This window comes from Cyprinodon variegatus, unplaced genomic scaffold, assembly GCF_000732505.1.
Source record: "Cyprinodon variegatus isolate N-32 unplaced genomic scaffold, C_variegatus-1.0 Scaffold431, whole genome shotgun sequence".
Lineage (NCBI taxonomy): Eukaryota > Metazoa > Chordata > Actinopteri > Cyprinodontiformes > Cyprinodontidae > Cyprinodon > Cyprinodon variegatus.
In genome coordinates, this window is record NW_015150884.1 from 43,161 (window position 1) to 55,470 (window position 12,310).

The 12,310-nt window shown below is 40.0% G+C and overlaps 1 protein-coding gene across 1 annotated transcript in view; it reads right to left on the bottom strand.

The window, feature by feature from the left end:
* Nucleotides 1-2,450: 2,450 nt before the first annotated feature.
* The window catches only part of llgl1 (lethal giant larvae homolog 1 (Drosophila)), a 42,142-nt gene continuing 32,282 nt past the window's right edge, over nucleotides 2,451-12,310 (bottom strand). Inside the window, exons 13-24 of the mRNA XM_015388651.1 lie at nucleotides 12,026-12,130; nucleotides 11,614-11,906; nucleotides 11,384-11,534; nucleotides 11,172-11,310; nucleotides 8,887-9,200; nucleotides 8,613-8,804; nucleotides 8,462-8,534; nucleotides 8,188-8,302; nucleotides 6,967-7,031; nucleotides 5,661-5,796; nucleotides 5,504-5,586; nucleotides 2,451-3,738 (exon numbers count right to left, since the gene is read on the bottom strand). Coding sequence (XP_015244137.1) covers nucleotides 5,508-5,586; nucleotides 5,661-5,796; nucleotides 6,967-7,031; nucleotides 8,188-8,302; nucleotides 8,462-8,534; nucleotides 8,613-8,804; nucleotides 8,887-9,200; nucleotides 11,172-11,310; nucleotides 11,384-11,534; nucleotides 11,614-11,906; nucleotides 12,026-12,130 — 1,662 coding nt within the window. The 3' untranslated portion in view covers nucleotides 2,451-3,738; nucleotides 5,504-5,507. The remainder of the gene's footprint in view (nucleotides 3,739-5,503; nucleotides 5,587-5,660; nucleotides 5,797-6,966; nucleotides 7,032-8,187; nucleotides 8,303-8,461; nucleotides 8,535-8,612; nucleotides 8,805-8,886; nucleotides 9,201-11,171; nucleotides 11,311-11,383; nucleotides 11,535-11,613; nucleotides 11,907-12,025; nucleotides 12,131-12,310) is intronic.

Here is a 12,310-nt window from a genome sequence, read left to right on the forward strand (position 1 = left end):
CAAAAAGTATTTAGTCAGCCACTGATTGTGCTGCAAGTTCTATTTAGAATAATGAGAGGTCTGTAATTTTTATGAGAGATGAAATTAGAAAGAAAAAAAAAATCCAGAAAATCACATTGTAGGATTATTATGGTGGAAAATAAGTAGGCCTATTTGGTCAATAACTAAAGTTCATCTCAATACTTTGTAACATAACCTTTGTTGGCAATGATAGAGGTCAGGTGTTTCCTGTAAGTCTCTACCAGGTTTGCACACACTGTAGCTGGTATTTTGGCCCATTCCTCCAGATCTCTAGAGCAGTGATGTTTCGGGGCCGTCGCTGTGCAACACAGCATTTCAACTCCTTCCACACATTTTCTATGGGGTTGAGGTCTGGAGACCGGCTGGGCAACTCCAGGACCTTGAAATGCTTTTTATGAAGCCACTCCTTCGTTGCCCGGGCAGTATGGTCGGGATCATTGTCGTGCTGGATGTTCCAGGTTTTGACTTAAAAATCTCATGATATATGACCCCGTTCATTCTTCCCTCAACACAGATCAGTTTTTCTGTCCCCTTAGCAGAAAAACAGCCCCAAAATATGACGTTTCCTCCCCCATGCTTCACAGTAGGTATGGTGTTCTTGGGATGCAACTCTGCATTCTTCTGCCTCCAAACATGACAAGTTGAGAAAAAGTTCCATTTTGATTTCATCTGACCATGATATTCTCCGAATCATCTTCTCGATTATCCATATAAGCTCTCTGGCAAACTTCAGGCGGGCCTGGACATGTCCTGGCTTGAGCAGGGGCACACGTCTGGCGCTGCAGGATTTGAATCCCTCTAGATGTAGTGTGTTACTTATGGTAGCCTTTGTTAATCTGTTCCCAGCTCTCTCCAGGGCATTCATCAGATTCCACTGTGTAGTTCTGGGATTTTTTGTCACCGTTCTCATGATCATTTTGACCCCATGGATGAGATCTTGCGTGGTGTCCCAGATTGAGGTCGATTATCAGTGGTCTTGTATGTCTTACAGATGATTTTTTTTCACACCAAGCTGCTGTTTGGAGTGTAACTGTTTAAAGCTGTGTTTTATACAGATAACACGTTCAAACAGGTGCCAATAATACAGGTAACGAGTGGAGGACAAATGAGCTTCTTAAAGAAGTTACAGGTCTGGGAGAGCCAGAAATCGTGCTTGTTTATGGGTCACCAAATACTTATTTTCCACCATAATTTACAAATAAATTCTTTCAAAATTCTACAATGTGCTTTCCTGTTTTTTTTTCCTCATTTCATCTCTAAGTGTACCTATGATGAAAATTACAGAGTGCTCTCATTATTTTAAGTAGGAGAACTCAATCACACAATCATTGGCTGACTAAATATATTTTGGCCTCACTGTAGTAATTGAATTCAGGTTTCTTCTACTAAATGCAACTATACTATATTCAGAGTAACAACCTTAATGCATGTTTGTTATATAAGAGTATTAGGGCCATTTAAAAAGAATACAGCAAATCAAAACCAAGGCTAGTGAATTCTGACTTTAATCTCAATCTCATAGAATTATGACTTAATATTTGTACTTTATCGAAGTGATAATATTGGGCTTGGTGTTAGAGTTCTAAGAAATTTGACTTAATTCTGAGAATAAAGTCAGAACTCCAAGATCAAATTCGAGTCATAATTAGAATTCTGATCAGAATTAGAAATTCCGAAATCAGTGAAAATTCGGAATACTTCTGAGATCAGTCCTAATTCTGATAATTAGATCAGAATTAGTCAGAACTCTGAGATTAGAGTCAGGTAAAAGTCAGTTTCTGAAATCGAAGTGAAAATGTGTCAGAATTCTAACATCAAAGTCAGAATTAATCAGAACTCTGCAAATGCAATCAGAATCCTGAGATTAAAGTTTCAATATTATGAGAAAAGTCAGAATTTTTCAGAATTCTGAGAATGAAGTTAGGATCAGAATTCTGAGATTAAAGTAATAAAATTGAGATTAAAGTAGAAGATTAAAGTGAGATTTCTGAGATCTGAATCTGAGAAAAAAGTCAGAATTCTGAGATTAAAGTAATAAAATTGAGATTAAAGTAGAAGATTAAAGTGAGATTTCTGAGATCTGAATTAGTCACAATTCTGACTATAAAGTCAGAAAACTGAGAATAAATCAGAATAGCCTTTTTTGGAGTAGCAGTTTGTTTTCAACGGCCCCAATCCTTTCCCATATTTTATATATAATAATATATGAATTCAGACGAAGTGGTTGTAAATACAGTGGATGTAAATTTCCTTACAGTGTGATCTCACATTTGCCTACAACATGAACACATTATCTTGTAGCAGAAAAAATAAGGTAAAAAAATTCACCACTGTTCAGTTTTCTTCAAACCATTTAAAATCTGCTAAATTCTGGACAAACGTGCTTCGATTGCACCATTTAAATTATCACCAAGAAAAAGAAAGACATCTCAGAGTAAATACATTTTATTAACATTCACAATTTTTCAACCAAAATGCTAAAGAACGTATTAATTCCTACAAATGGAACTGAATAGCTCATTTCAGTGGGATTAAAAGGCTAAACTGTGCATGAAAGGGTTAATGAAATGTCCCATTCTTAATTTTTGAAACAAAAAAAGGCTGAAAACAAAAGTGATTCTAGCAGCTGAGCTACATTAGTCAGTGAGGTCGTTTTCCAGGTTTTACAGCGAGCCCTTTTTGGACTCGGACTTGCTGAATCCCGGGTTTAAATCTGAGAGGCTGTAAAACGCTTAAAATGGTTTAAAAAACACTGCTGGTCGAAGCTTCGCTCACTGGCTAACTGAACCATTTTATTTCATAACATCTGATTTCCTTTACAAACTCTGCCCTCTACATACTTTGGGCGCCACTTCCATTTCCCCCAAACCTTTATTCACTTATTCCCACTCTCCATCTGAAAAAATATACATTTTATTTAAATCCTAGTTTTTAACCGAACAGATGGTAAAAAGTCCAACTTTCCTATGTAAACAGAAGAACTGTGTACATCTCATCATGTATCAGGTCAGTAATCTTCCCATCATAGTGATGCTTTAATGCCAGCACTTCCAAGCTGGTTCCCTTTTAAAATCACAGTGTGGGTTCCCCCCGCTTCCTCTACCGCCAACTATATGTTAATAAAATATCTATACTTTCTCACGTTACCGTAAAAACATTCAATAGAGCAACAATCTTTGCTGTATAAAACACCTACATTGTTCCAATACTCATTTTGTCGATGTCAGCAAAAACCTAACATCCTGGCGATGTCCGCAGATTTACGCACCACCTCCACACAGAAAAGCAAAAAAAAAAAAAAAAAATCAATCAGCAGTCCTTGTTTGAAATCAGAGGAATGGGGATGCTACACCTTTAAAAAATACTTCATTTTCCTTTTTTTTTTCTGTACTTTAAACCGCAAACCTTCTGTTTTACTGCACCTCCATCACATCAGGTTTAAACCATGGACCAGTTCCAACCATGCAGAAACATTCGGTGGGCCGAGGATGGAGGAGGCGGATGAGGAAGCGGTCCGTCTGGATGCTCCACTGGTCCCTCTGTGTTTGCTGAGTGGTTATAGAAAAGGAGTTTGTTTGTCCAGCAGGAGGAATCTAATGTTTCCTTCCCAGCTTGTACCAGTTTAAAGGGGAAGAGCTTCTCGGTGGCTCCGTGTCAGATGTTTGTGGTCCAGCACTGAGATCCAGAGGAAACCACTCGAGTTGCTCCAGGAAGTTCCTTAAAATAAAACCAAAGACAAATCATGATTAAACTAGTCACAGATAATTGAATAGATTTGTGCAGACTTCATGGTCACACATCCCTGAACTCAGTCGCATTTTGTGTCACTGCAACTGGATTTTGGTGATTGGTCAAAAGAAAGGATAACATGACTAAACTGATTGCATTTTTTTCCTTTAAAAGAGAAAAATCTAAAAACTGTGGTTTCCATTTCTATTTAACCTCCTTTGAAAAAAGAATGGGCAAATTATTTCCTCCAGAAATTATTTCCTCCAGAAAACACCTGATAAGTTAATACAGTTCAACTTTTCACTAGTATAAATACAAATGTTTTGTTTAACCCCTCAATCCCAGAGATTTTCAGGAGTGTTTTCCACCTGAAATTATCTGATATAAATCAAGTACAGCTCCAAAATTATAAAGTATACATTCAAAAGTTTGTATTTGTCTGACAGAAAGTCATTAAATAGTTTTTAAAATGTAACCACCATTGTATACTTCACCATGTGTTATTTATAGGTGATTCAAAAGAGAAAAAATTGTTTTCTTAAGTTTTTCTTGGCTAAATTTTCTCCAAAATAAACACTGAAAAATACCATGAAAACCCTTTCAACTTTTGTTGAAGCCTCAGACTTCATAGATCCACATGTTGACTATAGTTGGTACAAATCTAGATTAAATCAGATGGAGCATATTTGACCCACAAAGGTTTTAGTGGACAGTGTGCCAGGGGGGGGAAACTGAATCAAATGTATTTTTTACCTCAGAAAAGGGAATCTAGTCAAGTAAAGGTATTGATATCCGTTGTAGGGATCCTTCTGAATATAAAAAAGTATTTCTTTTTTACCCATTTTCATATAAATGCACCAATAGGAACAGCACTGTTAAGCACTGAAGACAAATATCTATGATGCTGTTTTACCAGCCAGGCATAAGTTTACAACCACTTCAGATTAATGAGATACTTTGTGTTTGTCCATCTCATAAAATACCAGTAAAACCCATTAAAATCTGCAGCAAGACAAAATGAGAAAAAAAAAAGGAGTGAATACATTAAGTCATTCATAAATACAACGTATGAGGAATACTAACGTGAACTACACCTAACAAATGCATTGCCTTTGAGTGTGCCGTATGAGGCAGCTTCAGTTTCCCACTCCAGGAGAAACTGCAGCATCAGTTAGTTGCTTTGAAGAGGGGTCGTTTTTGGGGGAATGACAATTAATCTTAAAAAAGGCAAAATGATAAAAATAAAAAACTTCCAGAGATGTAAACAACACAGCACAGCATGCACTCGCGTGTGTTTAGAAGAATCACAAGAGGGCAGTAGAGAGCCAAAATAAAGCAGATATTAGAGCACACATCTTCTGTTTCTACCTTCTTGCTATGTAGCCAGTTCCCTGTGTGTATATCTGTCCTAAATTCATATTTAAATAGATATATTCTAGTTTCTATCTAAATATGAAGCAAGTGGAAAGTGCTGAGTTAAAGGGTAACATTCACCCCTGAGAAAACTTAGCTAAAGAATTTGATGTGTGAGCTTCTGAATAAAACGCTGACGTTGCTGCGTCTGCCAGAGTGAAGGAATGCTCCGCTCAGACACAACTACTCTTTGAAGTATGCGCAGGCTGGACTGGCTCTATTAAAAACAGGTGTGGTGGTAATGCTTTGGGGACAAAAAAAAAAACAAAAAAAAAACTCAACCAATCTTATGCATCCATTTAGACGAGCTGATGTGCAAAGTTTAGACGCTACTCCTCACCTCTTCAGTTGATGAGGATTCCAGCAGAGCGGCCTTCTTCCTCTTTCATGTTCCTCAGGTTGTTTTCTACCTCATCCACAGTTCTGAAAAAGATACACCGCCATTACTTAGGCTTTCTAAAGGAAGAAGAAAGGTTTCATGGGAGGAGTTTGCTTACGTTAGGAAATCCCTGACGTCCTCCACGGTGAGCTCCCCGGTGGTGTCAAGGGTGAGGTCAGCACAGCTGAGGGGGGAGTCAAGCGGCGTCTCTGGGATGGGAGAGGACAGGGAGCTAGGGGACTCCTCCGTTCGTCCTGAGGGCGAGGAAACCAGAGAGCGTGGCAAAAATTATTTATTTTACCCATGATGTTAATTAAAGATGGATGTTTTATTTTTTTAATAAATAGTAAAATTTGTCAAATTGAAGCAACATAAATCAGGAAGTTAAAGCTTAGGTACAGATTCAGGGTTTATACGGGAATAAGTAACTCTAATTGAATGCTTTTTAGTGCTCTTAAAAATAATTTCATGCCATCAACAAGTACCCATGACTCCTTCGTCATCTTTACCATCGACAGGCTGCAGCCATGTTCCGAATTCCTCGTTTTCTAGCCACTTTTGTTGAAATTTGCATTTTCCCCCATTCTCTAACTTTTTATCTGCCTCGAGCTTCTTTTCTGAACGTACGGCTTTACGATCAATGGGTAACAGCAGTTCCACGCACACACACCGAACCAGTTATATCTGAAAAAATGTTTTTTAGAAACTTTTTTTTTTTTTTATATAATTCTAAATGCCACAATAATCAGAATTAATGAATAATAATGCCAATTACATGCAGAAATCCTGAGATAACTCCTGTAAATAACCAGACCCTAAATAAACTAAAGTCTTCACAGAGTGGCTAAAAAACCAAGAAGATAATTCACAAAGTCCTCCTGACAGGAGGAATGGGCCAAAATAAGTTGAAGCTCGTGAACTTCTGATTTTGAAGTCTTATTTAAAGTCAGACATTGGAGAAAAAGGAAAAAAAAAATGGCGGCTTCTCTTTTTGTTCATTTATGTAAATATCTGGTTTTAACTTCATCTTTGTAAATAAATGACACATCTTTGAACTTTGTTAAACCCATTAGAGCCGATTATAAAACCCAGAAATAAATAATGTATACGACCCATCGTTACAAAGCTGGTCGGGGTATCACTGTGCTGAGCTTTGATGAAGGTTGGATCAGAAATAAATTTCCACTGTTGTAAAGCTGCTTAATAATGAGAAAGAGCAGCCTGAAAAAAACCTGGACCGTTTCCATAACAACCAGCAGTCCTTGCCAGAGTTGGAGCGCCAACTGGGGCATGCTCAATGGTTGTCAGGGAGGCCGGACAGGACGAGAGGGATGGCCCCAGTTTGAGAAGCTTCAGAGTTTGTTAAAATAAAAGTTCTAACAGATAAGGAGGGAGAACAGGGAAGAGAGCTTGATCACACGAACCTTCAGCCTGACCCGTCATCCTCCTGTGGGTCCCATTGGCCTGCGGCTGCGTTGTTGGACCGTCACTGTGGAGACACACACAGGCACTTCATTTAGCTTGGCGAATCACTTGCTTTCACGTACGTCTAAGTGGATCCCAGCTGATGGTAAAAGATGGAAAGCTTAATAAAAAGAGCATATATAGATTTATGACGACACCAGAACAAGATGAACAGCAGCTAAAACAATATATTCTCATCCTAAAAAAGATAACAGCATGCTGGTACCTTATTCTGAATATTCCCCAATATTGAGGTGATGTGTGATAGTTTGCAGGCGATTTTGATACAAATAATTTACATCTTCAACACCTTTTTTGTTTTGTTATTTTAATGAAGATTTTTTTTTTATCAAACTTGTAGTTTTTTAAGGTTTTTGCAGGGATGTATTTTACAATTTAATAAACCAACAGAAGCCTATAAGTCAACATTTCCAGTCTTCCTGATTTGAATTCAATAAAGGAAAAACTAAATTAACTAACCTAGTAGTTTAAGCAAGTAACCTCGTCTAAGGATTAGGAAAAACTTATTTATTCACTGCAGAGAAACTAATTTTAATAACAGTTTCTGTTTTTCAAGAAGCAAGCAAAGCAGTTTTTGTTTTGCAAGAGGAATCTGACTCCAGCAGAACAGAGAGGAGGAACTATTATGGAGCAGTAACTCCCATCACAGGGAGGGCTGGTAGCCATTAGAGGTTCATGGCTTTAAAAAGTTCCACAATACTCACTGAATCTTTATGAAATAAGGACATTTTACCATCTTAATGAACACTTTCTACTTTACTAATTGTTTAAAACGATGATAAAAAGCTAAACGGATCCTTCAATTGAAAACTGACCAATTAGTTGAGAGACTTTTTTCCTTTAAGATCTATAAAACAAAAAGATAAAGACTGAATTATAAAGATGTTCTTCCAACATTTCCAAGAGTCATTATTATCAAGTCAGGAACAGACCTAAAAATTTCATTCTTGTTGACAATAATCATACTTTTAATTAAAAAAACTCTTTATTAGGTCTTTTTCTTAAACTTATAAACAATTTGAAAAATGAATTAGATGGATGATTAAATGTAACTAACATTCTCTCTAACATCTACTTGTGTAAAGGTTTAGAAAGTATATATATAAAGTGCAGAGTGAATCTACATCTAAGCCTTTTTTGTAAAAGTGTTTGGATATTACCAGGTAGCTGTGGGTTCTAGGGGTCGGTCCAGCTGAACGGAGCAGAGCGGTTCTGTTAGAATCTTGGCAGAGAGGGAAAACCTTTCGTATTCTGAAGGAGAGATCAGGTAAAACCCTGTGGAAGGCAGAACATATACATCAGTGTGTGACACTTACTGTGAGGAAGCCTGGAGGATTTTCTGATCTATTAAAACTTCATGCCAGATAAACTCAGGTCTCTGTGACTTATAGTTGTTATTCACCAATAAAGATTTGTTAGAGTGTGTTTCCTCACCCTGTCCATTCTTGGTAAAAACACAAGAGGCAATGCCACTGATGTCCTCTTTACGGATGCAGTCGTATCGCACCTAAAGGCAAAACAACAGAATCAGAGGTAGATCATAAAAACCTCCTGAAGCGGCAGGCGTGGATGCGCAGCGCTCTACCTGAGGTCGAAGGCCGGGTATGGTGAAGAGGTGCATGTCTCCCAGGTTGGTGAGGCAGACCAGCGCGTGTTCGCTGTAGTCTTCCTGAGCGGCTGAGCTGAAGAGAACCAAGGCGACCCTCCTAACTCGGCAGCCTTCGTGTGCCGTCAGCTTGAACTTTGTCTTTGCGCTCACTTTCGGGAGAGAGAACACCTGAAGGAGGAAAACAGTAAGGCTGTAACACAGCAGCCCTGTGATTAAAACACCAGAGGTTAGCTTATCCTTCCAGTCGTACCTTGAGCTGCTCCTCTGAGGCGATGAGGACAGAGTGAGCGTTGGTCATGTCGGGAGCGATGGCCAGGTCCTGGGAAGCTTCATACGGATCTGGTAAAGGCTTCCCTCGTCCGTCCAGAACACTTATAGACACCACCGGAGCTCTGTGCATCAGCTGGATCTCTTTACCCAGCAAAGCTTCCACACACGTGCTGCTCTCGCTCGCTCCTCCCCGTTCGCATACGCGGCCTGACCCGACGCCTGGGACCTCCAGAGCGTAGGCGTACACACTGCCCGAGTTGGTGCCAGCCCAAAGCGTGGGGCCATGGTGCGTACCTACACCACAAACACAGGGTTGAGGGATTACATTTTGAATAAACAACCAGAGAGGTGTGAAAAGGTATTCCTACCCTCCAGACCTGCATCATGTTAGTGATCCCTAACATACAATTAAGGGTATAGTGGAGGATTTTCACGAATTTTTGAAAACACCCGCCCTCTCAAAAGCCCCACTATAACTTTAATAGGGATATCTTGGGTTAGAAAAAAGAAAATCATATATCAGGGCTGATATATAAAGTACTTAAGTGTGGCCTGCATTCCTATATAGTCCCCTAATCCCAGGTGAACCTAAATTAAACATTAAAAGCTGTGAGAAAGTTTGGAACTGGGAAGTAACATCCCCAGCTTTGATAAACTCACTAAGCTCTGTTCTGTCCCCTGAAAAAAAAAAAAACATGGTCATCCAGCAAAGTTGAAAGATTGGGGAAGGAGAGAATATATTAGGGAAGCAGGCAGGAGGCCTTATGGTGGCTCTGGATAGGGATGCAAGGATCCACTGTTACAGGAGTTCTGGTTACTTTTTAAACCAAAAGAAAAATTTGAAGTGAGAATTGGCAAAAGAAGGTAATGAAATAAAATCTTAAATTCATCATAAGCCCAGGAGGAAGAAACTACTCATGTGAAAAACGGGGAAGCTTTTGACACTCATCCCAAACTCATCTGGGAGGAAAATTAACAGAGCATGTTGTCCTGGTGAAACATGTTGGCGCAGCACCATGCTTCTCTAACAGGGAGGCTCAGTCAATCTGAAAATGGATGGAGGCAAAAAGGAAGACCCTACTAATACGAGCTGGAGCTACAATCTACCATATTTTACAGACTATAAGCCGCTACTATTTCCCCTCACATTGAACCATGCGGCCTATACAGTGGCGCAGCTTTTCCGTGGAAGTCAAAATTAGAAAACAAAGAGGAAGGGGCTCATTTTTATTTAGCAAAAGAACATGAGAGCAGCAGGTACAACAGAACAAACATCCCAAATTTACACATCATGACATTTATTTACCCCATTAAAGCTGTCAAGTCAAGGAAGCTAAAAAGATACTAGCATTCTTCTTCGTCCCTACTCTATGGGTGATGTGTAGAGTTCCCCCTACAGGTTTGTTTCGGGACAGTTCAGTAGATATCAGCAGCTTATAACCCGTTGGGGCTTATAAATGTAAGCTTTCAGTTTGTTTCTTTAACTTCATTTGTGCAGCCTATAGTGAGGTATAGTCCGGAAAATACAGCAACAGTTTAAACCTGTGGGCCGCAAATCTGTGGATCTAGAGCTGAGGGTGGCTCTTTGACCTCATCAGTGTGGCTATAACCAAGCTGAATAACAGCACATCACCAGTGGTACAAGGCAGCTGATTGTTTCTGGCCTCAACTGTGTGAGTTATATTGCTAAGTGGGCTGTGTTGTCCTTCATCTTTCATATTTATGATGTTTCACCTGGCTTGACTCTTTCCAAAATTAAATAATTGTTTTCTCTTGAAAAAATATTAAATAATAAAGTTTGTGGGGACATTTTTTATTGATTTCCTTGGCTTTTAATATTTATAAAATCTTTCCAATGGGTCTTGGCAATTTTTATTTTGTGGTTACGTGGCTCTTTGAATTTATAAGGTTGCAGACCTCCGATGAAAGCAAGTTAATGGGATAAAATGGACAGACCTAAAACTTAAAAACTGCTCTTCACCCACACATCAAATTCTTTGAAAGAGGAACAGATACAAATAGACTGTTAAAGGCTTGTTGCCATGGTCTTACTGAATTGTTGATTAAATATTAATGCAAACCAAACTTTGACATGTTTATGCTTAAAAATATTTTGTAAATTTTGTGGAAGAGAAAAGTTTTTAAAAAAGCTCAATGGGTAAGGCAACCTCTCCATCCAAGGTGCGTGCCGAGCATACGAACAGAAGGGTTAAAAAAAACTGAAGGAATATTAATAGAGTGGCCAAAAATGGAAGGCAAACAAACCATCACGCAGAAATGTGTCAGCGAAGCAGAGACATCTGACCACTCCTGATAGTGAGTCGTCTGCTGACCGAGGCTCAATCCGCCGCTGAACAGGAGCCACTTCCTCCTGTTCTGCCAAAGCAGCATTTGCTTCCTGCACCTAAAAGAAGGAAACCATTAGCTGCTAAGAAGAGCTCTGTTTGCTTCATGTGCTGCAGGAGAACATCTCCCACCTTGCTGGTAGGGGTGTTGATGGCACGTTTCTTTCCAGACACCCTGCTTTTCCGGATGCGTCTGAAGCTTTGTCGCAGGGATTTCTTCAAGGACTTGACTCTGGATAGTGGACCTTCCATCGCTAACGAGTCATTAGGGTGCAGGGTGCACCTAAGAGAGGAAGAGCAGTCACTGATTAAATAAGTCCATCCCTTATGGTCCTAATCTCCACGTTTTGTCTTATAATCACCTCGCCAGCACCGTGTTTCGTCTGTGGTAGTCAAAGAGCCCAAACCCGTGACTCGTCCCGAAGGCGATGAGGTTCCACTCTGTGTGCAGTGCCACAGCCGTGACCGAAGCAGGCGGCAGGCACTGCACCAGCACCTGGGGCTGGAAGCCCGGCGGGAAGGGTGCAGGCTTGAGGCGCGGCTCCAGCCTGTCGTGCCCCTTCCAGGTGAAACCTTCCCTGTCCTGCAGCAGGTCAACCACAGACATGTCCACGGAGTGGTCCGACGGCTCATCGTTGAAAGCCAGCACGATCACCTGCAGGGAGAAAGTTAGCAAATAAATCCCATTTTTTAAATCAGAAGGTGACATCCGACTTGGCTGTCGTTCTGTGATTGCCGTGCAGAGATTTCTGAGGCGTGGGAGTGGATGTTCACCTGGCCAGCGGTTCCAGCCACCACCAGCTTGTTGCTGTACTTGCAGAGGCTGATTTTCTGGATGCCAAGTCTGGGGTCGTCGCTGTACGGGTCGAAGCATCCCACCTGCACAAGCAACAGGGGGGATTATTTGAATTCATTCCTGAAAAGCAAACGTTTTTACAATTTTTTTCCTCTTTATCAGCTCTTCCTCTTCTCTAAACCCCAGGAAAAATCCCCACATTAACTTCATAAATGCCCAGCAAACATCCACATTAATCTGTCGTCAGCCTCTCATTCTCTCCC